Source organism: Amblyomma americanum, chromosome 2 (assembly GCF_052857255.1).
Source record: "Amblyomma americanum isolate KBUSLIRL-KWMA chromosome 2, ASM5285725v1, whole genome shotgun sequence".
Taxonomy (NCBI): domain Eukaryota; kingdom Metazoa; phylum Arthropoda; class Arachnida; order Ixodida; family Ixodidae; genus Amblyomma; species Amblyomma americanum.
In genome coordinates this window covers 44,419,775-44,445,214 of record NC_135498.1, presented here as the reverse complement: position 1 = coordinate 44,445,214, position 25,440 = coordinate 44,419,775, and the positions used below count along the sequence as shown (strand labels likewise).

The following is a 25,440-nucleotide window of genomic DNA, read 5'->3' as shown; positions in this document are numbered from 1 at the left end:
GCACTGACATCGCACAGCACACGGGCGCCTTAGCGTTTTTCCTCCATAAAAACGCAGCCGCCGCGGTCGGGTTCGAACCCGGGAACTCCGGATCAGTAGTCGAGCGCCCTAACCACTGAGCCACCGCGGCGGGGCAGGGAGCACAAGTCACTTTTCAAAAACTGATATCAAAATGGCGTCTTTCACTTGCATCGTTTGATATTTAAAGAAAACCAGCCCAGCAGACAATGCTTTAGAATTGAACGCCCTTGGCACATTCAGCGCACCGCATAAAAGTTTTTCCGTTCTGGAATGTGTTCAAGAACTGAAAATCTTTTTTTTATAGTTAAAGCCTGCCCACCGCACGCACAGCTGCTGCTGCTTTTCTAGAAGGTCCGAAAAGGTTCTATGAACGATTATTTTCTTTCTTAGCGACATGCAGGCGCGGCCTCCATTGCGCAGGGCGTGGTTATCACGGCACGACTGCCTCGGTGATGATACCCCCTTCTCCCCACGAGTCCCAAGCGGATTATTATGAATCGCCGACGATATTTGAAGCCGATCGATAACCCCGAGCAGCGTTCATTCGTTCGCTGCAGCCATGTCGTGAAGAGGGCTTGTCCGCTTTTGTTTTTTGCGAGAGTCGTTGCCCAATCGCTACTGCGTCGCTTTCGACTCGTTTTAGCGTTTGTTCTTGTTTTTTGTTTTTATTTTCATGTTCTTCAGTCCTTTGCGCGATCCTCGTTTTTGTTCGTTTGTTTTAATTTTCGTTGATCGATTAGCGGGCGTAACGCCGCGAGCAGCCCACTCGTGTGTCGTTTCGAAACGATCTCGAATGTCAGGACTCAGTGAGAGGTTTTTTTGTTTTTTTTTTTGCTACACAGCTGCGTATAATGCTTCTGTTGCAGTGTTGCTTAATAAGCCGAGACTTCTTGGCTGCGCGCGATCGCAGGCTTTAAAAAAACTACGCCAGTGCTTTCCCTTCCCGCCTAAAACGCCCGATTGAGATTTCGCGGTATGTCGAAATTGCAGTCGCGCATTGAGTGGTGAAAGAAATGATAATCTGAGAATTCGCCGTGTTTTTTTTTTCTTTCCTCCTGTCTGGAAAAGCAGGTTGCGTCGAAAGCATTGCAACATCGCTGCAACGCGGTCATTGCTTGTGTCGCCGCGTTGCTTTATAGTCTGTAGATTGCATATAGGAGCGTACGTATAGCTTTCCGTGCGGGTATTGGAGAGTGAGCCCACGCGAGGAGTATGGAAATTTGAAAATTGCGATGCGACGCTTTTAATCGCATATTTTCCTTATATTTCTTGCCTCTCATAGCAGCAAGGTGCAGTCAAAAAGTTTCAACTCGGGTTACTACTCCGTTTTGCTAGTCGCGGGTACAAATAGTATACACTGTCTGAAGGTTGGAGGGACTGAGACCAGAGTCATCATGCTTGTCATGACCGCAAGCATGCACAAGCTTCCCTCCCTCACATACACACACACTCAGCTTGCACGCCAAAAGGGGGAGGAGGTAAGTGGGCGGGTGTGAGTGGCCGCATTTTCGCCAGTGAAGTATAAACTACGTTGTCCACTGTTCCCGAAGAAAGGGAGCAGTGAAGTGAGTGTGACGCTCTCCTCGGAGAGTGTCACGCTCTTCAGGAGCTCTCTCGAGGAATTCGTTCTCTCGCTAATGCAGCGGCTGCCCCAAAAGGATGCTTGAAACTCCCTTCGCTTTTTGTTTACCAGCAGCAGCTATTAGTAGTAGTATTAAATGTAATGGTGCATATTTGCTAATGTGTTCAGTTTGAGAATTTGGGGATTAAAAAACCAGTTTGGCTTATTTTAACGTTTTTCTTTGCATGTGTGTCAGTAGTGGGGCTCAATAACAACCTCGCGGGAGCTTATTGCTGCTTTTACTGCCACGTTGCTGATCAGGTCGGCTCTATCAAAGGCAACGGGCGCGGGGTCTTTAATGTGAAGATTTGTAATCGAGTTGATGTGGAGTTTAAAATTAGTTTCCATCACGAAACCGAGAATCACAGTTAGACTCGTTTTAACATGTCTTTTTCGCCACAGTTTTTCTTTTTTTTTTTAATATCACGCAGCGAAAGCGTTCCAACACAGTTATTACTTCCACAGCAGGGGTGACTATCTCTGTGTTCACACATCGCAAGCAGAAAAATCACGTCGTTTTTTTCTCGTTGTGAGAATTTGCGACCGAGTTGAACTTTTCGTAGCGAAACTGAGAAACAACAGTTGGACGTGTCTTGGCGCCATATTTTTCTCTTATTGCAGGCAGGGCGTATTATGAAAGCATTGCAGAACTTTTTATTATTGCGAAGCAATACTACTTTAGGTCGCACTTCAGCCCGTTCCGTGGCGAGGCGGTGGTAGGCACCATTGACCTTTAGCGTCACCTCGCTGCGTGACGTCACACCAGCTGTGTAAAAACGGGGCCCCATCTCACGCCGTCGCGAGGCGAGGCGGTAGCCACCAACGGCGGCCTAACTCCCGCTCCTCTCACTAGGGGCGCTACGGTCGGTGTGACGTCACACCAGCTGTGTAAAAACGGGGCCCCATCTCACGCCGCCGCGAGGCGAGGCAGTAGCCACCAACGGCGGCCTAACTCCCGCTCCTCTCACCAGGGGCGCTACGGTCAGAGTGACGTCACACCAGCAGTAGAAAACAGCTCCGCTCCTCTCGCCAAAGCAGTCATACAGCCAGATGTTACGATGGTGCCTACGAACAAGGCAGCTCGGCAGAATGCAAAGAGGAAGCATCAGCGAGCTACGGAGACGGAAGAAGAACGAGAAGCTTCGCAATCACCAGGCTTAACCAAGCTAAGCCACGGCCGTTTTTTTTTTCTTCTGCAGTGTATTTCTTCAGTCTGGGCTACAAATCTCTACAAATCGTCAGCGCAAACAGCCAACAGAAACAGTCGCCGGTTTTTTTAACGTGGAGATTTGAGACTGAGCTGTCGTGGAGTTTAATAATTTCCATTTTGGACGAGAAAATTGGGACTTGACATGTTTTCCCCGCGATTCGTAGCCTTTTTCTTCTTTTTTTTTTGCACTTTTGTGTTGGCGACCTGGAATGGATTTGACTACGCAGTTCGCGCCGGCGTAGACGTCACTCCGTATCACACAAACCGAACTCGACCGATCCGTCTGACCGTCTTCTCATTGTTTTAATATTCTGAATTTGATTGCGCAGCGTTGCAAGCCTATTTCGCTTCAATTCGCAGTTGGGATCGTGCTTTTGCATCGTCGCTTATTCTAGCATGTTTTTGTTGTTTTGGCTGTACTAGCCATATGTTCTCCCAGAAAAGTGAATGGCGAAGGTCGTGAAGTCAAAACTGCCACGAACCTAACCCTTCCTCTGCTCAAAGGAAAGCTCGCGCGCACCCACACACATGGCGCGAGTGTCCGCGCGATATTGCCGGAATTTTGAAAATCAGACGCCCTTCGGTCGAAAGCATATATCGAGCGGAGCTCGTTGACTTTCCGAGCTGTCGCTTCGACTCGAATTCTGTACTCTATAGCTTGCTGTCCCCATATTTCTTCCTTGTTTCAGTCGTTTCAGCTGAGCCGTTTTAGGCGTACCTACTTTTTTTTTTCACCTCCTTCGCAAGAAATTCCGTCCGCGTCATGCATGCTAAGGAAGAAAGAAGAGAATGGCCAAGGTGTCTTTTTTTTTTTAATGCGGAAGCATTGTATGGCTATGTTTGCGGTTTCGTGTCATCGCGATAACGTTCGAGCGAGGCTCATTTATAAGAAAAAGAATGGTTGCATTAGATAGAGCATCAAAAAATCTCGCAGGGGAAATCGTGAGGTGCATATGGAGCAATTAGTTAATTAGAGCCAAAACTTTCCAAAAAGTGGGCGGGGCCGGAGCAAAAGCGGCGCCAAATTTGAAAACACCGGAGGTGGGCGGAGCTAAAGCATGGCGCCAAATTTGAAGTTGAGTAAAGAGACGCAAACAGGGGCGAGGAGGCGTCAATGCTTACGCATTCCCTTAATGCGGGTGCCGCAGTGATCTCATTTTTTTGTTGTTGTTGTTCCTTGTGGGGTTGCAGAAGACGCGAACCGAGGCCTCTGCATCGCCGCGCATTTAACCCCTGGAGCGAGAAGGGATCTCGGTGGAGAGAGACGCGGCAGTTGGGAAGGAGAGGCTTGTTCTCTCTCGTCCCCAAAATGGAAAGAAAGGAACCAAGGGAGAGAGAGAGAGGGGAGGCAGGGAGGGAGGGGCGCCTTCATTGTCTGCCGCTGGCGCGCGCGTGCTGTGCGCTGCGGCTGCTGTTATCCCGATTAGCCGATGCCGACGCCCGGCGTCGCTTCTCCGAGCTGGCGATTGCCTGCGTGCGTGTGCTTACGTATGCATGCCAGCTTGCTTGCTTGCGTGCGCCTGCTCGCTCAGCGCGAGTCTATCTCAGCTTCCTCCTTTTCTTTACTTTTTTTACTTTGTTCAAGCGGGGCTCGGCACCGATATTGTTCTCTCCTCACGCTGCTGTTTCCAGCGGACCAGAGTCGCCGGGGACTCTAAACCCGGCGGGGGACCGCTTTGTCCTGTGAATTTATTTACTGGCTTGATTTATACTCGTTCGCCGCACACGCCCCTTTGTAAAGGCTTCGAGTAAAGTTTGGGTGTTGGGATATTTATAGCGAGTGTACGAGAAGCTGAACTGAGGTATAATAAACTTGTGGAAACAAATGGTTTTCCCCTGGATCGCAGTAGGGCGTATCGGAAAGGAAATGCCGGCGATTGCTGTTTGTACTGCACTACACTGTGCACTACGAGATGGCGCTGACGCCAACGCCACCTGTATTGCATTGACCACACTGCGCGCGAACGTTTTAATCGCTCTTCTGCAGGCGAACAAGGCAATTGGGAGGCGGGTGAAAATTTGTCTTTTCTGAGAACCTGACAAGGAATACAGCCACTGACTTGCATGCTGACGACTCGTCTTCTGCTTTTAGTCGCCATTCGTCGAGACGACGCCCGACATAGTACGGAAGCGACTGTGTCAAGCAGTAGACGAATTTTCAGCGCTCACCTCAAATGCGTCCCAGCCTTCGCTTGTCTGCAACATGGCCGTTTGGCCGGAAACCTCGCATTTGAAGGGACGGGGAGGACAGCTACATTCAATTTTTGTTAGTAAAACTAGATTGTTTGGGTCTCTTTGTACTATGGCCTGTTCGGCCGAAAACGATGCATCTATTAATCTAAATCCAAAATATTGATTTCTAATCAAGTTGGATTAGAAATATGGAAACCGTTTTCCCGCCACATGATTCAAACTCGCAGCATTGCTCATGGCGTTGAGAGAATTGTGGATTTCATAATCGTTGGCGGGAAGTGGGTTACGGTGGAGTCTAGCCTCGGGAAATTAGCGAAACAAAAAGGGACAAAGTACATAATCCCGTCATAGCTTTCCTGCCAAATGGTCTGTAGCGTCAATACCTGGATTTTTGTTGTTGTTTTCCTCTTCTAGTTTATAGAAGCTAATAATAATAATAATAATAATAATAATAATAATAATAGGGTATCCTGCTTACGTTCTTGAATGAAAGCGGCCTACACGACTTTGTAATCGTGTAGGCAGCCCAACAGCCAGCCCAAAACTATGCTTTATGGCAAGTGTTCGCATTAAAAAAAAATTCTTTAAAAAGTAGTACTTTTTTTTTTAGTGAATAGGCCAACGTCAATTCGTCCGCGGTGGCTGCTCAGCGCCTTCCATCCGCTTTGCTGTCGCGCTGCTGCACCCAAGAGTAGCTGGCGATTCGTGGAGCGCTGCATCCAATTTTTATCGTTGTTTGTTCAGCAACAAAAGACTCACTTATTGCTGAGCGAAATTTATTTTTCCCTCCTTCCACACGATTCAAGCTCGTGACGTCAGGGTCGCAAAATGACTCCGTGATCGTCGTTTGGAAGTCAGTGGCAGTGAAGCTTATCTCCCGTGATCCGCGACAAAGAAACTGTCTTGACGTCACCGCAGTTTGCTCACAAAACAGCCGGTGGTGGCGACACCTGCATTGCGTTTGCTCTTTAGATTCTAGAGTACAAAAGGCCCGCTTTCAGCTATAATATAGCCTATGTGATTATAATGCTGTAATAGACGTCTATGTCAGTGTGCCTTCAACACTGTCGTCCTGCGTTTTCTCCGTGTCGCCGTCGTACGACCCCTTTTCGGCCCGCGCATTGGGCAGGCGCTGCGTGAGGAAAAATTTTCCCTGTCTGGGGAACGCCTTCCTCGCCAAGCTCAAGCCTTTGTCCCTGTTTACACACTGCGCGCGCCCCTAGCGGAGTCTGTGTAAACTCCCGAGGCGCGCTCCCTGCACACAATGGGGATATAGAGATGCAATGTCTTTGTTCAATCTCGGATTTCTTTGTGTTTTTAGAAAGCTTTGGTCGCCGGGTTTTGCGGGTGGGATATACCGGTGTGTCGTGCGCCATCCTCGATTTCCTGTTTCTTTGTAGATATTTTTTTTCAAGCCGCTTTCCTTTTACATGCCGTCTGCCGGTCTTCGCATACACGCTGCTGTGTTTAGGTGTAGGTACTTTTGGATAGTCAAGTCTCGCGGTAACCTGCGTTCGTTAGGTCACTTCGCGAACTCTCGGCTTGAAGGTAATCCGAGTCTGAAGTTGTCCCTTGCGGGTGTGGCCACTGTGGGGCGGAGGCCGTTTCTCCTTAATTCCATTTTAAATGTCTTGATCGCCGTTTCGCTGTTTGAATTTAATGCGCTAATACTTGACATGTTGGCTTCTGCGTGTGTTAGCTTTCCGCAAACTCTCTTCCTGGTGCGAACCGTTGCATTTTTTTTTTCTTTTAGAAAGTCAGCAAACAGTCGGTAAACAGTCAATGGGCTGTCCGTTTAAATGTTTGCGGGGAAATGCTCCGCCTGCTCGCGTGGACAAATCGCCCTTCCCCGCAGTTCGTTCTGTATTTCACACGCCGGCGTGAAATGACGACCCCCCCCCCCCCCCCCCCTTCATCACAGAGCGCGCAGAGCGCCGCCAAGATGTTGGTTGCGCGTCGTCATCCTCCGCCGCACTGACGCGAACGCCTTTTGACAAGCGGCGCTCAAAACCGCAGCGATTTGTCCGCTTCTTCGAACGGTCTTCGTTCGCTTCCGTCCTCTCTTCCCTTTTCTCCCTATATATCTTCTCCGCTCGGTGCAAATTTTACGCTCTCGCATTCGAAATCGAGCGGACGCGGCATGCGTGCTTGACGCTTTCGCGAATTTTGCGCCTCGCTTTTTTGCGAGCGTATATGCGTATGCGCGTTTAATAACCGGCGGGCGCGAGCAAGCGCTATAGCATGTGTCCCCTTCCGCCGCCGCCGCTGCTTCTGCTGACTTGTCCATTCCCCCCCCCCCCCCCCCTCCCACTCCTATTTCACTCCCTCTTCCCTTTGACAGGCCTGCGCAGGGGAGACCGAGTGGTGTGGAGGGGCGGGAGGGGGAGGTGAGGTTGTGCACTGTTGCTCGCGCGATCGATACAGTATAAGCTCACTCTGCCGGCCCTGAAAAAAAAAAGGGGGGGGGGGGAATCGAGGGAAGCAGAGGGAAGTGGGGACGATGTCCGCTTGTGCTGTTTCTGCCCTCGAGAGGACAGTGGAGGAATGTCGTGCGCTTGCATGCCGCCGCGATCGAACGATTCTTCGAGTTGTGCACAGGCGTCGTGCTTCGTCCGCGGCTGCTGGCGTTGCGAGGGGGGTGTTCTGCTGTGCGCTGATGTTCAGCGCCCGTAGCTCCACGCGTGTACAATTACCCGCGAGTTTATTTCAGGTGGAGCGGTTGAAGTGAAGTATTTGTCCGTTCGCTTCTACGCACACATGTCCGTGCCGTATCGCGGACGTTCAGGCTAGCCTCGAACTGTTGATGTAACTTCAACGTTTCTCTTAGCTACCTGACCGTACTAGTCGCGAAGCTCTCCACCGGACTGTTCTATCAAAATGCAACACTGTGATTGGTGTCAAATTACTTGCGCCCGGAAGAAACGCAGACAACGCGACATAAACGCCTGTCTGGGCTGTGTTGCCTAGTCTCGGGGGCAGCACCACTCAGACGCGTACCTAAACTCGGAGGTTAAGCCGCTTCCTGTCAGGTAACTTGTGGCGCCCCTGCAGGTCTGCTGCTCAGGACGTGGACGATATATCGAGGAACGGAAGTGGAAGGAATTTTAGGCTGTCACCCCTGCTTTCGTCTATTCAGGCTCTCGGTCGGATTTTTCAAGCTCCTCTCATCCAAGACTGCGGGCGTCCTTTTTCGACTCCCATCTAGAGGGCTTGGGGGGGGGGGGGGGGGGCTTATAGTTAAATCCTGCCGGTCGGATGAGACGCAGCCCCTCCGCCAGTATCTGCAGCGGAGCGCGGAATCAGCGAGGCGGAGCGTAATTAGGATCCACCATGTAGTCGTTTCCATTTTTCTTTTTTCATCTTTAATTCTAGCATCGTCGGCACTGCTACGTCGGCCGCTGTTGCTGTTGTCGCCAGCGCTCCTCTCGGGAGGGGGATTGAGTGCCGAGTTTGCGCAGACCCTCCCGGTCGCGTTCTGCGCTTAGCTTGGCTGGCTCATTGATTTTGTCTAATCCGCTAATCCCTCCCTCCCTCCGGGGACCTGCGCCGCGCGTCGGGAAATCTTGGCTTCTTTTTATCTTCCTGTAGAGGATGGCGAGGGAGTCGAAATGGGGACTGGGGCGTAACTGAATCCGGGAAAGGCAGTAAAAAGAATGCGAAGAAATGGTTTCTGTTGTCTGTGGCTCGCTTAGCTCTCGGAATCTGAGATCGCAGTTCTTCCGGAGATTGCAATTATTCCGGAGCCCTCCACTGCGGCGCCTCTTTGTTCCTTTCTTCTCTCACTCCTTTATCCCTTCCCTTACGGCTCGGTTCAGGTTTCCAACGATATATGAGACAGATACTGCGCCATTTCCTTTCGCCCAAAACCAATTATTATTATTATTATTATTATTATTATTATTATTATTATTATTATTATTATTATTATTATTATTATTATTGTTGTTGTTGTTGTTGTTGTTGTTGTTATTATTATTATTATTATTGTTATTATTATCTCTTTCCCTCCTTTATCCCTTCTCTTACGGCTCGGTTCAGGTGTCCAAAGATATATGAGACAGATACTGCGCCATTTCCTTTCCCCCAAAACCAATTATTTTTATTATTATCTCACTCCCTCCTTTATCCCTTCCCTTACGGCTCGGTTCAGGTGTCCAACGATATATGAGACAGATACTGCGCCATGTCATTTCCCCAAAAACCAATTATTATTATTATTATTATTATTATTCTCGGGCTTGATAAGAATGCTAGCTAGCGTCGAGTTTATATTGGAGAGACTTCCTGAAAATATAAAAGTAAAATTGTGCTATATCATTAGGCGTGTTCCTTATGTTCGGATTCTGGGTTGTGAGTTTTTTTTATCGTGGGACAGTGATGAAATTCAGGGAACATATGAACGGCGCTATAGCTTTGCGTCTGGCGGAGGGGTGCACCAACTGTGCCGGTACATATAGGGCCGCATACAGCCGCCCTCACTTTTGTATATGGCGAACTATTCCAGTATGCTTTTGTACGATGGCATGTGCACCAATGGCGGGTGTCGATCAGTGCATTTGTGTACCAGTGAACGCAGCGCATAAATTGAGGGTGCCCATCAGTGCATTTGTGTACCAGTGCACTCGTGATACCAGTATACACCCATGGCGGGTGTCCATCAGTGCATTCGTGCACCAGTGCATACTGCACCCGTTAGGCTAGCGCATGCCTGGCAGGTGTCCATTAGTGTACTCGTGTACCAGTGCACCCATGACGGGTGTCCATCTGCGCTGGTGGGGACAGTATCAAAAAGCTATTCGCGCTTCTCAGAAAGATAGCATCGAAGATTTTCATTCGAGTGTGACATTTTTTTTTTCTCAGTTATATCATTCGTTAAAAAAGAAAAACCTGCAGCCTAGCCCGGGAAACTAAATGAATGCCCTACATGTCCCGCAGTCCAAGTCATTAGTTCTCAGCTATGCGAACTTTAGATTCCGGCGAACCGGGTCACTCATCTTAGCGCACCGCTTGTTCGGACGCTGTTAGGGATTTATTCTGCTAGCGTATTATTTGGTTAAGCCGGTTGTTGGCTCACTTCCAAAGTGTATGCTTTCGTTGGAGGCGCGCGGCTGCGGCGCTGTGCATCTTGCCATTCGCAGATTCGCGTAGGCACCGCTGTATAACTGCAAGTCGGTCAGTCGGCTACCGTCATTGTTTGCTAGATCTCTCAGCTATACATGGGTCTTTGCGAGGCTAACCGTTTTGTCGACGAGAATAATGCCCGGTTTTCTGACTCGTTTGCAAAGGTGACCCTCGAAACGTTTTTTTTTTTGCTCCAGAATGGCGCTTCCACGCTCATAGTGACTCGTTTTTTTTTTTTTTTTTCGAGGGAACCACCACTTCACGAACGTTTTCTTTCAGCATTCGCACAGCGGGTGGAGCGCGTTGTCGAGCCTCCGTTAGAAGTAATATAGTAGTAGTAATAATAGTGGAGGTAACAGTCGTAGTAGTATAGTAGTGGAGGTAACAGTAGTATTAGTTGTAGTAAACATTGGTGAACAAAAGAAAGTGGAAGTCCAAATTGCAAGTTGGCCTTTGTTTCGGTGATATTGCTCCACTAAAATTTGTTGCCCTGCTGCAGAGGAAGCCAGAGTCAGTCACGGAGGGCCAGCTGCAAAAGGCTTCACTCACGGGGTCGAAATCATCGCGCAGCCTTCCATTGCTGCGACTCTTTCTTTCTCCCTCATTTCGCCTCCTCTTTCGTTTCACCGCGCGTCAGGCGGATACCGAAGCTATCCTTTCTTCGTTTCATCTTGAACCACCTCCCGGAGCTGTGGGTAGTAATTATGTGATAATCTGAACTGGCTCCATTGTAGGCCAAAGGCCTCTTCTCCCAAATGATCTTCGCTTATTAACGTCGTGCGCCTGTCGCGAGCCTGTGTTGGTACTGCGACACCAGCGTTACTTGAGCGTGTCTATAAACGATGACGGAACGCCTCTGTCGATGAACGCGTTGCCCGCGACTTTGCGTGTGTCACAGTCTGCAGCGCGCGCGACGTCGTTGCTTCACGCGATCCTAGTTACCCGCTCGACTTCCCACTTTCAAAGCATCTTGTGTTGTTCGCTTTCGTAGCCAGGCGTGTTCGCTGCAACCGAACCTCTGAAGGGCAGACGCTGCTGCTAGCCCGTTTGTGGGCTTGAAGTTTGCTTGGGTTCTGAAGAGCGAAAAGTTGGCGCCACCGCGAACTGATGCAACGCGAAGGAACGCGTGCATCGTGCCCTCCTCTCTTCGTCATGTTCCTTTGTGTCGCTGTAAAGCCTGCCGCTTGTGGGGAATGATTTGAGCAGTTTATGAACAGATGCAGTGGCTCGCTGTGCACGCAGAATTTGATTGTGCATCTCCAGTACGCTGTCCCTCCGTGTTACGTCTATGGGGGTCAGCGTTGGGCAATATCCGGCCTCTGTGTCGTGGTGGTACTGACGTGCCCTTTCTGGCTAATGGTCGATCGACCCGTCGCTATACAGCAAGGGGGGGGGGGGGGGGGGGGATGAACGTGTTGTAGCAGGGGAGGGGGGGGGGGGTGGCGTGTAGACCGTAAACGCGGCTGCTGCTGTCGCTGTGGTCGCGGCGCTCCTTGCGACACGCTGATAGAGACAGCGTGCACGGGACGGGGTTGGGTGGGGCTATATACCGACCACCGATGTTTTAATGGCTGCCGCCGGCTATATCGTACGACGACGCACCCCCCCCCCTCCCCCCTTGGGTTGACGTGTACTTTTTCTGCTGCGACGCGATGTGGCAGTGGAGTCAACATGTCGCCACGCGATGGCGGCAGGCCGCCAGAGGACCTGCCTGTCTCCTTGCGTGTTGCAACCGGGCCATTATCGAAAAGGAGCAAGTGGAGGAGAGAGAGAGAGGGAAAGAGGGGGAGGGCGTTTTGCCGGTGCTTTCTAATGGAGCGGTGTAGATAAAGACACCAGGCCTTTGGTTGTTCGGCGTGTGTTCCCCTCCGCCTCTTGTGGATACCCAGAGGGGGAAGGCGCCGACCTCTGTGCTTGTGGATTGGCATTGTGAGCTGCTTTTTTTTTTTTAAGAATGGGGATGCGCGTGAGGTTGGCGCGTTCTGGCGTCTTTGTTTCTGTGGCACCCTGAAGCTTGCGGTTGTATACGCACTATTATATCACTCAGATGCGTTGTGATTCAAACACGAGCAGCGCTGCAAGCGGAGGAAACTGATTCGCTCAGCCAAGGTCGCTCGTGTTCGTGCAGCCACCGCCGGATGCGGCCAGTGTTTGTTGTCTGCTGCGCACGACTCGACCGCGCTGCGGTGTCGGCTGCCGCGATCGCCGTGAGTGAGCCCCGTGTGTTGCTCATGCGACTGTTATGGTACATGACTGGAAGAAGCGCTGTTCCTGCTGCGTGGGAATGGTCGGATTGTTGTCGTAGAAGTAAACGGTTGAGCTACGCCTGCGTCTTTGTTCTTAACACTTGCAACTTCGGATTTTTTTTCCAGACATGAGGTTTAAATACGGAGTTTCCGCGGCGTCCGTCGACCTTGCTGCTAGCAGGGTCTGTTTTCAAATAAAAACAAAAAGGAAATGAAATGAGAGAGCAGTGGTTGCTTTTGTTGAATGTATGCTTGCAATCCATGCAGTCACGTGGCCGACGTATACTTATTTCTTGCTCGTGTATACCCAAATGTATCAGCCCCCGCCACCTCTGGCGCCAGTCCTCACACGGTGCTTGTATTTGTCGTGTTGACACCCGCCGCTTTGACTTTGTGGTTAGCGCGCCCGGCTGCTAAGCCGTAGGACCCGGGCGCGATTTCGGCCGCGTTTCGATGGATGCGAAACGCAAAATGCCTCTGTGTTCTGCGTGGTGTCAGTGTATAGGCTAAAGATCCTTAGGCGGTCGGAAGTTTTATCAGGAGCCCTTCATTCCCTTCTTCCGCCATCCCTTCCTTCACGGCGTGGTTGGGGTGTCCACCAAGAAGTGACAGCTGCTGCTTCCCTTCCCCATAACCCAATGTTTCTGAACAATGTCGCAGTTTAGGCCCGTTTCATGTTGGAAATTGAGAAATTGAGGATCAAACCTCGTCGTGAAGGAAGGTGAGAGTGAGAAAAAAGGAAGAAAGAGGTGCCGTAGTGGAGGGCTCCGGAATAATTTCGACCACCTGGGGATCTTTATAACGTGCACTGACATCGCACAGCACACGGGCGCCTTGTGCGTTTCGCCTCCATCGAACCGCGGCCTGGTTCGAGCCCGGGTACCCCGGCTAATTAGCCGAGTGGCCTAACCACTGAGCCACCATGGCGGGTCTCTATACTCCGTCTCACAAGATGTTTGCAGCACTACGAAAGGTACAGCTCTCTCGTCCAATCAGGATGGCGCGCACTACATTAGTGTGTTCCTACGCGCCTGTGGCTCGATCCACCTGATGTCCAGGTGGCTTCTTTCTACCTCTATTTATAGTAGCACCGAGCCACAGGTGTTCCACCGCGCAGCATTTGTAATCCAACTGCCCCCGCACTCGACGCGAAGCGCTTCAAGAACATTTAAAGCCACCTGCTTCGCCTGCTTGGGGAAACAGCGCACTGTCGGTGTAGAGCACACAGGAGACACAACAGACTCGTCCGACGCCATGTTGGAAAGTGGCGACGCATCACTACCTCGCAGCAGGCCTCCGCAGAGCTGTGTCCGTACGGGCTTTGTCTGGTAATTTCACCAGTGATTGAAACACTCCCTACCATTTAAATATACCTGTCCAAATCATGTTTTTAGTTGCAATGCTTATTGTTTTGATTAATAGTCATACACTCCTCAAATATTCGAGGGACTATTTTCTGCGTTTCTGCAGCCCTGATTGGACGAGAGAGCTCTACCTTCCGTAGTGCTGCAAGCATCTTGTGAGACGAAGTATAGAATGCAAATGGGGGTGGGGGGGGGGGGGGGGGGTATGGGAAAAGGAAGGGCGCAGTAACTTCCTCTCTCACTGTAATTGAACCCACTGAGCGCGCGCCAAGGGGTGAAAGCTGGTGCAGGTAATTTTTTTTTTAAGCTGGGGAGAGAGAGAGAGAGACGGAAAGGCAGGGAGGTTAACTAGGCAGCGCCCGGTACGCTACCCTACACGTGGAAAGGGGAACGGAGGGAGAGATAGAAAAGGGAGGGCGTTAACTAAGCACGTGGGCACTTGCCTTGTGAACCGCTTACAGTCGTGCTTGGCTACTTGTGCTTTCAGGGGGACGTAAAGGTGTCCCGGGAAAGGTCGCAGTCGCGTTCAAAAGTTCGCAGTCGCTGACCTCGCCGTTGGGTTAGCCGCGCCAGGCGCCGGCCGCTGCAGCGACACACACACACACACACACGTGTTGGAGGATGCAGTCTCAAATCGCGTTTCTTTGCCGGCGGCGCCTGCGTGCGCATAGATAGCGACGGTGGTCTCTGGCCATCCGGGATGTCGGGGCCTTGCGAGGCGTTATTCCGTGCCGGCACCTTCGCGGGGCATAGCTCCGTTTCCTCGCCTTTGATTCTGTTGTCTTTTCGTTTTCTGCGTTTTTCACTTCCGGGTTGTTCTCCTGGCACGTATACGGGCGGTGCGCGGCGAGCCTGCGGCGGGTGGCTCGGTGGTTGTCCGCCCCGCGTTTCGATGCAGGCGAGACGTGAGTTTTGCAACGTCAGCGCGCGTTAAAGGGACCCTGACATCTTTTTGATGGTCATAATGTACTGCTGCTGATCTGTAGACGTATTCTAGTCAAATTTAAAAGCTCTGCGTTGACCCTGTAATTTACAAATAACTTCAAAAAAATCTCTGCTTGCAGTATTCGAACCCGACCGCGGCGGCTGCGTTTTTATGGAGAAAAAACGCTAAGGCGCCCGAGTGCTGTGCGATGTCAGTGCACGTTAAAGATCCCCAGGTGGTCGAAATTATTCCGGAGCCCTCCACTACGGCACCTAGCTCCTTTCTTCTTTCACTCCCTCCTTTATCCCTTCCCTTACGGCGCGGTTCAGGTGTCCGCCGATATATGAGACAGATACAGCGCCATTTCCTTTCTCCAAAAACCAATTATTATTATTATATTATTAGTAGCTCGCAGCAGATCAGGGGTACACCCAACGCCACCTAGACTGGTACACCTCACTGTGCATCCTTAGTCGCCCTTACCCCAATGACGTCAGTGGCCAGCCTGGGCCAGCCTTCTCAATTGGCGTGCCCCGGATGGCGTGGGCGGGGTGGGGAGCGGAAGGGTGCAGTGCAGCCCCGACCTGCTTTCTCTCTCTCTCTTCTTTTTTAGCTCGAGAGCACGTTTAGCTGCATTCTCGGTGGAAGCCGTGGGATGAGTGAAGCCTCCTGGCGGGTCACGTGACTTAATTTACTGCAGCAGCTGTAAAAAGAGGTGTGAGGAGATTTGGCAATGGCCCTGAAGGTAGGGAATGTGCTTGCGGAGTACCCTGACATGGGGCACGCCCAAAATATGGCATGGACCACCCGAAATTTGACGTTGAAGTGACCTTGGCTGAAATCGACAAAATTGAATGGTAGGTTCCTGAGAGGTATGGCACGTCCCCAACGTTTCCCTTGCCCAAATATGACAAATTTCCAAATTTGCACTTGGAATGACCTTGGCCGAATTTTACTGCCGGCGAATCTGGGTGTGCTCGGATAGAAGACAAGCTTGATCTGGTCTCAAAATGGAATTGGTCTACCTCCAAAACTGAGGTTGGCCCACCCCCGAAATCTGGGTGGCCCACCCCGAAATTTGCAAATTGAGTTTACCCACGTTTGGAACCGACCTGTGATATCCCCAAAATGGGCTTGGCCCACCCCCGAAATTTGGGTGGCCCACTGTGCACACAAAATTTCGTGCTTAGCAATGCTAAACCGCCAGCCATTTTTTTTTTCTGTCGTGTCTTCGTGTATGAGTTGAGGGGGAGGAGGAAAATCATTTTTAATCCCCGATATTTTCGGTTTTAATGAAGCTAGCTTAATTGTTTTTTGCTGTGCAGTGACGCGTGATGGAATGCCGACCGCTCATGCGCTTTTCCTAACCTCGGTATATACCATTTCATGGTCCCTTTAAAGAATCCCAAGTGGTTGAAATTATTACGAGCCCTCTTTCTTTCACTCCTTCCTTCATCCCTTCCTTCACTCTGCGCTTCCCTATCTCTCTCTCTCTCTCTCACACAGACACACACGCACGCACGCACGCACGCGCACGCACGCACACGCGCACACACACACACACACACACACACACACACACACACACACACACACACACACACGCACGCGCACACACACACACACACACACACACACACACACACACACACACACACACACACACACACACACACACACACACACACACACACACACAGAGAGAGAGAGAGAGAGAGAGAGACAGACAGACAGACAGACAGACAGACAGAGAAAGAGAGAGATGCTTGCCTTACAGAAAGCAAGGTTGTTTTTCGCACACGTGAGCTGGCGTTCCCTTGCCTTGCGAAATATGGAAAACAAAGGGCGCGGCTGCGGGCAGCATCTCGGGTGACTCAGTCCACGGGCACGAGAAATGTGTGGCGAAGGGGGCACGAGATGCGGTTCAAGGGAGTTCGGAAACATCGTAGGCGTTGCGGACGCGGCCATTCAAACGAAATTTTACGTTTGCTTGAAATTTACGCTTGAGTGCTGTTGCACTAAACGGCCATTACGGCATTGATAGCAGTTGGCAATGGCTGACAAAGAGAAATGGCCACGCTTGCGAAGTCTGCTGTGACACAACAGCACACAGTTCGAACCCGGCTCTTATCTTGGATTTTCGCTCGCCAGTAACGTGGTAATTCTTCCACGCTTTGTTCCGTTTTTCGATTGCTATTTTTGTAGTTATCAAGTTGACTCTTCATCAAAGAGGTATACCCCTAGTAATCATGAAGTCTGAAACTTCAGCCTGCAGGAGTTTTCATAATGCCATAGGATAGGAATAACTTTATTAAAATGCCAGCAATTGACATATTTGCTAATAGTGCACTACACTGGTGAAGTAACGGTGAAACATGAAGTTCTTGTCTACCAAGCCTCAGCACTTATTATTTAGCATTGAAATCCACTCACCTTGCCTCCCCTTCTTTATTTGACCTGCGCAGACTCCAAGAAGACGTCCCAGGCTAACATGGCGCCCAACGGTGGTGTGATGGGGGGCCCACCGCAGCAAGGTGGCGTGGCGCCACCCGGTAGTGGCGCTGGCGGTGCTGGTGGTGCGCCTGGTGGCGTGGTCCCCACCGGCGCCGGTGCGGGGGGTGGCCAACCCCCCACGGACCCCATGATGGCGCTACGCTCCATGGCCACCCAGGGTGGGGCCAGTGGCGGCGCGGGGCCTCCTGGTCAGCCTGCACCGGGGCAGCTCCTGGACGGTAGCCAGCCGCCCCAGGGTGGTCCGGGGCTCAACCCGCTCGCCATGCAGCAGCCACGCTGTGAGTGCAGCCCATCTCTGGCAACAGACTTTCTCATTATCTGGTTCGGGCACCAGTCATATTGGCGCCAGAATGCCTGAGTAGGGACAGAGTAATTGTTTCAAAAAGCCAGGCAAGCATGCATTAAAGGGTTTTTCAGTAATGTGCCAGCTAATCTGCAGTTCATATGCAAAGTGATATAAGAAACAAAATACAGATAAGGTGCTATCCCTCAAAGTTTGGCATAATGAATTTCATTTCCAAACAATAATTGCTACAGTGCATGTTGCCTCAGACCACAGTGTATGTCTACATTTTTTCTTGTCATCTGTTGTCATTTGTATTCTGAATCACTTTGCATCACAATTTTGTAGTGTTAGGCCCTCTGCCATACAAAGCCTTCTCATTTTTCTCATATACAAGTACTTTGGGCCATCCTTAAAATTTCATAGACACGAAACACACGTTCAGAAATTATTGTTTAGCGCAAGTTTTTGCTCTTTTGAGCTACCTGAATTTCTTGATTAGAAAACACTGGCTCTGTCCAGTGTGAATACATTTGTGAAAAGGAGGTGCGGTTTCAGAGAGGTAGCTATGTGCAAAAATAATATGTTCAAGCATTTCGCATTAAAGGCATTTTACCAACTTTATTCTGGCACACTCACAAGGGTAGCCTCTATTTCAGGGCCTAGACTCATGTGTGCCCTAAAACTTCACGTGGCAGCTACATCAGCCTGAATGCCGTTTCCACCCTGCTTCCTTTCATACAAGCTGTCGTGCAACCCGAAGCGAAAGAGATGGGAGGGGGGTGGGGGTGGAAGAGAGGGGGGGGGGGGGGGGGAATGCTTGGCTGCAGTGAGTGTCTCTGGTAGACAAGGGCATCCTGGCCAGACACACAAAGGAAAGGTGATACCCTGCGCTTGCTCCAGACGGTTCCCACGGAAGGGTCTCCTGTCAGCGCCAGTGCGGAGCCCAATTCCCGTGTGTCGTGTTCAGTGGCACTCTTCCCTCCGCAGAGCTAGGAGGTTTGCTGCTGGATGTGGGCGCTCATGCTGTGCTGCCTTGATATCTTGTTCAGTACTCCGGCAGACAGTTAGCTAGTGTTGAAGCAACCAGACAAGACTGATAACAGGTAAGCTTGAAATAACAGAGAGATATTGCTGCGCAGTTTTGGGAACCTTGAAGCAGGAGCCACCAGTTATTTCCTTTCGAGGTAAGCGCTGAAGGAAGCAACTGCTTCTTTTGAAGGAGCATGTAATACTTGCTTGAAGTCGTTTATTGTGTGCAAAAGTTCCAGTACCCATGGAGACTATGACTAAGGTGACTTTGCTAAGTCAGTTATTGGGTCAAATATGCCATTATGGCAGTTTTTGTCAAGTAGCATGCAGCTTTGTGTGTCCGTCTTGCCTTGCTTCAATTGCCTTGCTCACTTTGTCATTGAGAACCTTCACTTTCTTGCCTGAGTGCAAATTGCTATTAAAGATTATAGTAAAACAGCTGTTAAGGTGCCTAGGCCCAATACAGTTACTATTACTTTCTGTACTGATCCACATGCCATATCTGAGAGGTGACATTACAGTTTACCATTCAAGGTGTTGTCTTCGCGCGTACATAGGGAGCACATTTTTTAGTTTAGTTTACTTGAATATTATGTTGTTTAGTTTAGTCTACCTGAATATTATATTTTAGTCTCTTGAGGTTTTATTTCAGGTAGCTTTTATTCATCTTTAAACCATGGCTAGAACAGACTTGTATTATGTCTACAAAGATTGGGTGTCATTTCTGGCGCCATGATTTATCTTTCACACGAAATTTTCTTACGAGGTGGTATGTGTTGGTAGGTAGTTTCTGCGTGTTTGTGAAAACATATTTGGACATATTGTACGTATTACTGACGTGTAATGCCAGTAGTACTCACTTGTGAGGACGAAATCAAGATGCTACCAGAATATCTTGGATTAATTCTAAGGACAGCACATTGTGCAGTGGTCAGAAAAAATGATGGGGGTAATGCTGAGAGTCCGAGCGAGAGGAGCATGAGCCGCTTGTATCCTAGCTAAAGTAAAGATGAAGGGGTTAGCTGAAGCCGATTTGTAGTGCTATGGACAAACAGCTGGTGAGGGTCAGTTACAGTGATAAAGTTGGGCACTGAGGGAAGAAAAGTAGTAGAGGTTGCCATAAAATCAAGCTGAGTGGTGAACCCTGAAAGCTTTGCTGATGTAGAGTGGCTGTATGCTGGCACAAGGCAGGGCCAAATGGAAGTCACTAGGAGAAGCCTTTCTCATGCAGTAAATATAGTTGAGCTTATGGTGATGTGGATTTTATAGGCTAAAAATAGCCAAAATGTTCGTGTGGTCTCTTTGGTATTTGTTTTGATTCATAAGCTTGTCATTTTTCTGTGTGCAGTGATGCAAGTGGGCAACATGATGATGACACCACAGCCTCAGCAAGGACCTATGCAAGGGCAACTTCAGAATCAGCTTCAGGGGCAGCTGCAAGGCCAGCTCCAGGGGCAACTTCAAAATCAGCTTCAAGGACAACTGCAAAACCAGCTTCAGGGCCAACTTCAGGTGCCACCACAAGCGCCATTTGAGTTTTCCATGCTGCGAATCAGCATTTAGCAGGGCCTCCCAATGTTCACGCTGATTTGCCCACCCTTGCTCAAGGGACCTCTCCACATGTCTCAAAGATTGGATGCTTCGCTTCACTGGAAAATTTTATTGTCAACATCCTTTGCCATGAAAACGTGTGGTTCCTCACACAGCTTACCATGAAGTTTGATTTCTTTGAGCTGTAAACAGAATGACTAGTCATAAAGTGCATTTCCTTTTGTGTACTCCAGTAACCGTAAGGCTGTGTGCTGTCTGGCTAAGGAAATGCCCTCTGGAAATGCCAATTTTAAATCTAACACCTGATTTGGCATAAGATGGCTGAAGTACTGATGTGGCTGAAAACACCAGCTGTTATCATCATCTGTAGAAGTGTGTTTACGAGACAAAATAGCACAGCTAATGGTGCCACTTCACTTGTTTGCACAAGCTATGGTAAAGAACTTCAGACTTTTTTTGTGTGTCTTACAGCATAGTGAACGTGAACTGTAGTGTGCATAGTTCTGATGAATTATGCATCAAATATATCAGTGGCATAGCTAGCATCACCGAATCCATTTATAACGGCTTCACTTTAAACGAACACTTGCTTAGTATGAACAAACATGATGCAACCATCACGATGTACATTTGGGCCATGGCACCGAATCACAGATACAGCGAACATTGGGAAACACAAAATTCAGAGCTGTCGTGGTGGCTCACTGGTTATGTTGCTCGGCTGCTGGCCCAAAAGGCGCGGGTTTGATCCCGGCTGCGGTGGTCGCATTTCAGTGCAAGAGGCTCATGTACTGTGCGATGTTGGTGTAGGCTAAAGAACTCTAGGTAGTCGAAATTATACGGAGCCCTCCACTACGACGTCCCTCATAGCTTGAGGCACTTTGAGGTGTAAGACCGTATAAACCAAACCAAAATATGTAGCTGTAGTTGGCGTGGGAGCGGGTAATTATAGGTAAATGAGAGAGCTTGTCCTGAAATGGGTGTAGCTAGGGTGTTGGTGGTGCTGGTGGTGTTGATGATGATAATGATGATGATGGTGTTTGACAGTTGGACAAACAGTCCAATCAAAAGCTGCAGCGAGAAACTTGCTAGCCAATCATCTGTTGCTCCCGCCGAAGAGAAAAGAATTGACCTATATTCACAAAGCTTTTCGCTCGTCTTCTCGAATGCTTGGTTCATAATTGGGCAGTGCTCTAGCTCCTCTTGTTAGCTGTTGTGATCGGCCTACTAGCTTGAATCCGGGAAATGAATTTCACATAACATTGCTACATGACTAGCCGATGCATGTGCCCATGTCCTGACTAAATATACGACAGCTAGGAAAGGAAGTTATTGCTGAAGCAGAGGCATCTGGAATGACTTGATGCGTTGGCAGAGTACTGGGCCAGGATCCAAACTCATTGCTCATGGCTACCTTTTGTTTTTGGTTCTGTTCCCGGTTTTGTTTTTGGTGTTTGCTCTACGACTTGGACAACTGGTTATGCCGACAATGCCGATGCCAGCTATGACACACAGGAACGGGCACGTAAGAGCTGTGCTCTAAAACTGGACAACACTTGTTCTTTGGTTTCTTCTTTGAATACTGAAATTTTTGGTGCTAGCAGCAAGTACACGTTGTGATTTTTCCTCTTAATTTTTAAGGGTCAACTGCAGGGCCAGTTGCAGAACCCCCTCCAGGGTCAGCTCCCGGGACAACTTCAGGGTCAGCTCCAGGGTCAGATGCCTGGACAGCTGCAGGGCCAACTGCAGGGCCAACTGCAGGGGCAGCTTCAAGGCCAGCTTCAAGGCCAGCTTCAAGGCCAGCTTCAGGGACAGCTGCAGAACCAGCTGCAGGGCCAGATGCGGCCTCAGCAGGCACAGATGATGGGCAACTGTGTGCCCATCACCATGCAGAAGCTGCGGCCGCAGGGACCCGTGCCTAACGTCTCTGTGGTGAGTGACCACTCCAGAAATACTAGACAGATTCTCTGCAGTTTTTAACTAAAAGGCATGAGAATGAAGTGTGCAGGGAGCAGCATTCAGGAGATTTCAGGGAATGAATTGTGTGAAGCAGGGGCAAGTGGTGTTGTTAAATTCAGAGCTGAGCTTTTGCCTGACTTCTAGCCACATATGCAAGCGTTCTTTGCTGAGTGTTGCAGCTGCTATGCTATGTGTGCATCATGCGTCTCCTGGGTTGTAGCTCTTGTATATGTACACTGTCTTTCCAAGGTTGATTGTGATGCTCGCTCCTTGAAGTAAGAGTTGCTCAATGTAGTCCTACGGAGCCCTTACTGTGGCACTTTTCCGTGGTTCCCCATGTTATTGGCATTCACTATTTTTTTTGTGCCTTCAGGCTTTGCAGACATACCTTGGATGACTGCTTCACATTTCTTTCAAGGCATATTTACTGCTCTATGTGCCTCTATGTCTAGAGAGAAACATTACGCTGCTGTGGAAAAGCCAGGACAGGTGACGTTTCTAGTGTATGGTGGGAATCTGGCATGCATATTATACACTTACCTCAACATTTGTTTTGTAATGTCATAGAGATATGTCACCTTAATTCTTTGCATTACGTTAGATTGTAGGGAGCCATGCAGTGTGCAGTGTTTTTTAAAAATTTCAGACTTGCACCTATTCTTGGTGCCAACGTTGGCTGAATTTGTAATTTTAAGCTGTGTAGTTTTTCTTGAAGCAAAGCATTGAACTTTATTACAGTGAACCTTGACTCATCTTTGTGGCACAGTGCTGATATTAGGTCATTTGGGTATAGCTGAGCCTTTTAATTTTGCAGTTCAAGCTTTATAAAGCTTTATGCTTTTCAGATCATAGACATTTTCGCTACTGCTGTGTAGCGTAAAATAACCTAGTTATACAGCTGGTGAGTACACACTTGCTGTTAGTTTACTAACATTGTCATAGTGTCAAAGATCAACAGTTTGACTCTGCTCATTTGCTCCTGCCTGGTACTAGATGCATTAGGAACTAAGGACCCAGATTTGTAACTGTGTGCTGCCTAAAGGTCTGCCACCATGCTCGCATGTTTTCGTTCCATGCCAGGAAGGCAGGCTTGCTGCTCTTATGCTGAGGTCATTTTGTTCACCGCTGAATGCCTAACCATCCACATGATTTTGAGTTTTGCAGTGGTGTAGCAGTAAATAAGTTGCCAGAATTAGCTTCAGTAGCCTTTGTCTGATTTATGCTCATGGGAGCATTGCCCTCTGTAATTGATGCAGGCACCTCAGCAGGCCAGCACAGTGCCCAGCCAGTTCCAGAGTCAAGCGCCCCCAACATCAGTGGTGGCATCTCAGCTGGCCGTCCCCACTGCTACTAGTGTAGCCCCGGTAAGTGGTCGGTAGCTATTTAGTAACAATGGTAATAATAATAATAAGCAGGACAAAAAGGAGGGGGAGGTGAAGGTGGGTGCTGTGCTTGCATGTCACGTTTTCAGAACCACATTTGTGCACCAGAATACTAAGCTGCTGAGTTATCAGTGCATTGGACAGAGGCATTGTCAGGTTACAGCCCTCCACTACCGTACCTACACACGAAGTGCAGGCAGACAGATCAGCAATGCCAAGTGCATAAGCAAAATGACATGCATAAAGAAAGCACAAGCTTTATTAGCCTTGAAAATGTGATCAGAAACAGCTCAGTCGTAGAGACGCGCTGTTGATTTGTATGAAATGAAAATATAAATCCAAGAATAAACCAGTTACTTCATTTCATGCGTACAGTTTAAAAAGAATAGAGATAGGCATATCCAAGCACAGTTTGTACCAAATTGTGCTCAAGCACTCTGATTTATTTATTGAATGCTTTCGTAGGTAGATGGTGATGTAAACGCTTCTTCATTTTTCTGTGAAGATGAGCTGTGAAAGAGGTGAGGTTGGGTCATCCCTTCACTTCTCAATTCTCAGGTCTCCAGCCAAGGTCCCGGCAGCAATCAGGGTGCTGTTCCATCACCAGTGGGAGGGCCGTCCCTTCCGAACAGTGTGCCTAGGTAAGTCCTGAGTTCCTTGTATATTAAGGCTGCTTGTATAGACCTGTGGCAATTCACTAATACGTTTTTTGCATGCAGCATTGATTTGGTGCAAATATGAAATTTTTATGCTAGTTTCAGTAATGCCTTTTATTTTTAGCTATACCTGGTGCAGTTGTGCGTAATTATAATTAACACCTTCGTCAATTCACCCCAAGGTCTTACATAATTGAGTAGAAAGTGCGCAAATTTTTTTATTCCAGCATGTGCACAAAGCCCTGTTCTGTATGATGACGCGATTAGTTCTTTTTTAGATGATCAGTACTTATGCATGCATAGTTAGATGAAAACATTTTTTACAAAAATAACTGACGTAGTACTGCACGTGTAGGAAAAAAAAAAAGAGAGATTTATTACGCTCCGCAACATCTCAGAAATAGTTTGCAACAAATGGAATAATTTTATTTTCATGCGTTACGGAATTACGAAGGTGTAAGTGATGCCAGTCACAGAAAATGTGAGAGGTCAGAAAATGAACCTTAAAGTTTACTCCCTCGTTTATGGCCTCTTCGCTTTCGCTTTGGTCAAAGAAATGTCGCACTGAAATCAAAGAAATTACCTCACAATTTTCTACGACCACACATCTAAAAAGCGTAATTTATAAATTTGTACTGAATATTTTGCTATAATTTTTCGGCGCGAAACAAGACTCCAGGGCTAGGAAAGAAAATAATTCCAGAAATCAAGAATTTGCACCAAATCGACCAGTTTAACAAGGGGAGAAGTCGGCCTGGCTGGTGCGTGATCATGCGTCTAAAAACAGTGCTTAAGCGAGACAGAGGAGATCGGGGACACGATGCTGTCCCCACTTTTCGCAGAGCGCGACACGTATGTCAACAGGCGGTGAGCGCACATCCGCTTCGCCGAAACAATGCCAGCACTTCCTCTCACTACTGTTCCGAAGTAAAATCATTCTTGCTAGAGCAGAGTGTCAAAAACTTCCTATTTTATTCAATGCCTAGCGTAGAAATGAATGGCAGAAACGCTCTCTACATGTTTACTACTAACCATGTATACAATACACAGTGCCAAACTCTTTCTCTCAATACGCCACACGTGGGCAACGTGAGCTGGTGTGCTTCGAGAAATTACTAAGTTAGAAGCATCAGCCACTGCTGTGATTCTCAGAAACTGGAAACGTACGTGCCTACAAGCCTTGAAAACCCGCGCTCAACACCTCTCTGCGACGCCACTCCCTGGCCTTTTGCCTACCGCGAGCTCGCTAGCGACTGCAGCGACCTCGTTTGTTTGCAAACATGCAGGAGGTCTATACATGCCAACTTATATTTGGAGGAGGCAACTTTTTTTGGTCAGCGAGGGCTGTAAACTGGTGGGGGG

General features: G+C 49.0%; 1 protein-coding gene across 9 annotated transcripts in view; it reads left to right on the top strand.

The window, feature by feature from the left end:
• The window catches only part of MED15 (mediator complex subunit 15), a 138,816-nt gene that overhangs the window by 98,326 nt on the left and 15,050 nt on the right, over nucleotides 1-25,440 (top strand). For 4 of the 9 annotated variants that reach the window (XM_077654079.1, XM_077654086.1, XM_077654085.1 and 1 more), the window contains 6 exons: nucleotides 17,167-17,493; nucleotides 18,641-18,685; nucleotides 19,879-20,042; nucleotides 21,723-22,013; nucleotides 23,297-23,404; nucleotides 23,981-24,063. In XM_077654079.1, the coding sequence (XP_077510205.1) occupies nucleotides 17,167-17,493; nucleotides 18,641-18,685; nucleotides 19,879-20,042; nucleotides 21,723-22,013; nucleotides 23,297-23,404; nucleotides 23,981-24,063 (1,018 nt within the window). The remainder of the gene's footprint in view (nucleotides 1-17,166; nucleotides 17,494-18,640; nucleotides 18,686-19,878; nucleotides 20,043-21,722; nucleotides 22,014-23,296; nucleotides 23,405-23,980; nucleotides 24,064-25,440) is intronic. The other 5 variants (XM_077654081.1, XM_077654088.1, XM_077654087.1 and 2 more) reach the window with 2 other exon arrangements.